Source organism: Montipora capricornis, chromosome 14 (assembly GCF_036669925.1).
Source record: "Montipora capricornis isolate CH-2021 chromosome 14, ASM3666992v2, whole genome shotgun sequence".
Taxonomy (NCBI): Eukaryota; Metazoa; Cnidaria; class Anthozoa; order Scleractinia; family Acroporidae; genus Montipora; species Montipora capricornis.
The window spans coordinates 1967407-1970000 of NC_090896.1; the positions used below are offsets into that span (position 1 = coordinate 1967407).

General features: G+C 42.3%; 1 protein-coding gene across 1 annotated transcript in view; it reads left to right on the forward strand.

The window, feature by feature from the left end:
• The first annotated feature begins 8 nt into the window (after positions 1-8).
• LOC138033303 (uncharacterized) overlaps positions 9-2594 on the forward strand; it is a 3344-nt gene continuing 758 nt past the window's right edge. The window contains exons 1-2 of the mRNA XM_068881060.1: positions 9-704; positions 2242-2594. The exon at positions 2242-2594 is cut by the window's right edge and continues 758 nt beyond it. Coding sequence (XP_068737161.1) covers positions 88-704; positions 2242-2594 — 970 coding nt within the window. The 5' untranslated portion in view covers positions 9-87. The remainder of the gene's footprint in view (positions 705-2241) is intronic.

The following is a 2594-nucleotide window of genomic DNA, read 5'->3' on the forward strand; positions in this document are numbered from 1 at the left end:
GCATCGAAAAAGCGGCTGAAGTGTACTCGACCCACGCCCTCACGGAGAATCAGGAACGCCTGACGTTTTACAGGCAATTCCCTGAAGATGAAACCACGTGCGGTCTGCTGGCAAAATCGTGAGGAATGGTTATATGTTTATCGAGCTTTATACAGTTTTGACAACCCCGAAGCTCAAAGGAGAGGATTGGATCGTGTTGCTGCTTGGAAAAGTCGCAGCGCTGGGAAACTCCCGATTGCAATCGAGAGTACAGCCGTCCTCATTTCCGCTCAACTTGCTTTGGAGGATGTTACCTACAATGTACAAATGAAATTAACTGTCGCAATGGCGATTGTGAGATTCGTAAATGGGATGGTTGATCAATTCCAAACAGGTAAATACGCGCGGACCGTGCATTCGATTGCAGAGGAAATCGGTTTACCTGATTGGCTGGTTGATTTGAGGCACGAGGCAACCCATGCCAATTTACCTTCGATGGAGTTACTCCAACGGGGGTTATGTATTGCTTTGTCATGGCTTAAGATGGAATACTGGGAAGCACAGATGAAAGTTCATGATGGAAATGACGGGAAACTCTTTCAGTTGTTGAACAAGTACTGGCGTATTGCCATTGGCAGTGTAACAGGCCGCAAGAAGAAAGCTGATCCAAAACTCAAAGATCTTTCAAAGGAAATTGTTTACACTGTGTCCACAAGCAATCAGTGGTTAGTATTGGGACTTAATGTCAAACACTATGATCACTAGTGCTATTGTTGTTCTCATCATCAGTGTATCTAATCTTAATGCATCAATCAATTCCAGCAGTGCCCTTCCCCCCCCCCCCCCCGGGCAACCGCGGGGCATTTGCTCAAGGTGTTAGTCCCGGCGGTGGGGCATTTTCGCAATTTTATCGCGGCCCGGAGGCTGGGCATTAGCCTACCCTGGGGCGACCCCCTGGCATATTTGACACGCGTGTTTTCGAATTAACATGGAAGAGTTTATCAGAAAAGATGAGGCCTTTGTTAAAGACTGACTTGTCCATCACAGACTCAAAAAACTTGTGGACGTTTTTAAAGGTATGTTCTCAATTTTAGGTATTTCTTCATTTATACTTGTAAGCATATGAATATATAAAGCGACAAGGTGAACTAATATCACAAAACAACCATTGACGTGAAGACTGCATAAACACATAAACACTACGCAACTAACACGTACTGTTGTCCTTGAAGTCTTCAATACCGTTGTATAAAAATACTGAACAGTTGACCGTTTTATTCACTGATTAAAAAAAAAACTGCAGAAGTGTTGGAAGGCGACGATCCCAAGAGCGGGGCATTTGCCCTCTTTCTTCGTCCCCTCCCCAGGGCATTTAGACAGCTTATGTGTCCACATCCTGGGGGAATTTGCCCATTTTTTTTTGAAAATGCTAATGCCCGGGGGTTAGCCCGGGGGGGGGGGGGGGGTGGGCACTGCTGGAATTGACTGATGCATAATTTCATCCTCATCGTCATCATTGTAGAATGAAAGCACTGGTATTCTGGTATTAATTAGTATTTCACTCTAGCCAGAGCAGCTACATGTATCAATCATATCAATCCAAACACTCATTAAAAACTCTACTTACATGTATATATGTCTGGACAAGTCTAGAATGTTCTGCACTGTATTATGCTACAGCTGTAGCGTTTTTTAACACTTTCACTCCCAAGAGTGACACATAGATTTTACTCTGTGTAACGCCAGACGATTTTACTCGTCAATGGGGAACCCCACAGGAGTGAAAGGGTAAATAAAGCAGGGAAGATTTATCCATAACTTGTGGACGTTTTAATAAAACAATACCATATTTTCCCGTGTATAAGTTGAACTTTTATGTCCTCAAAAGAAGCTCCAAAAATCGCCCTCGACTTATACACGGGTCAAAGATTTAGAGCCAAGTTCCAGCTAAATAATTTATTCGGGGTCTTAGAGTTATAGTTTTCGAGACACCCGAAAGCAAGTGGCTATACACTGGCTAAAACACTCCTTGAAAACTCAATTTCTGGTTCTTGAAAACTCCTTCAATACTCCTGGAATATGTACAAAACCCAGCACGAACCCTGTGTTTTCGTTTCAAAAAACATTGGACTACTATCATCATCATCATCATAATCAATGTCATTGTCCTCATGATTCTTGTCATGACAATAATTAACACCATTATTATTTTCTCGAATTATTTTTTTTCCAAAACTGTAACAATTGCTTTTTGTGTTTTAGGTCTCTTTTGCCCAGCATCCTGTTTAGTGAAGGTATTCTACTTCCATCGCAAGACAAGCTAAGCTCACTGGCTGTCAGGTGGTCTCATCAAGACAACTCCATGCACTCTCTAGTTGATGATGTTCCTATTGAGATTATTGAGATGTGGGAGCCTTTGCTGAAAGCTTTAGATGAATCATCAGAAGAATTTACAACCTCCCTCATAATGTATTTGCTTCAGCATCTCTCAGATAGCCAAACTGGTGGAATTAATAAACCATCTTGTTATTTTGTCTGGATCAAAATTCTGCTAGGAGGATTCTCCAGGGACAACTTTCCTTTGGTGTTGAACAAAGGCATTGAGTGGGTTGTTG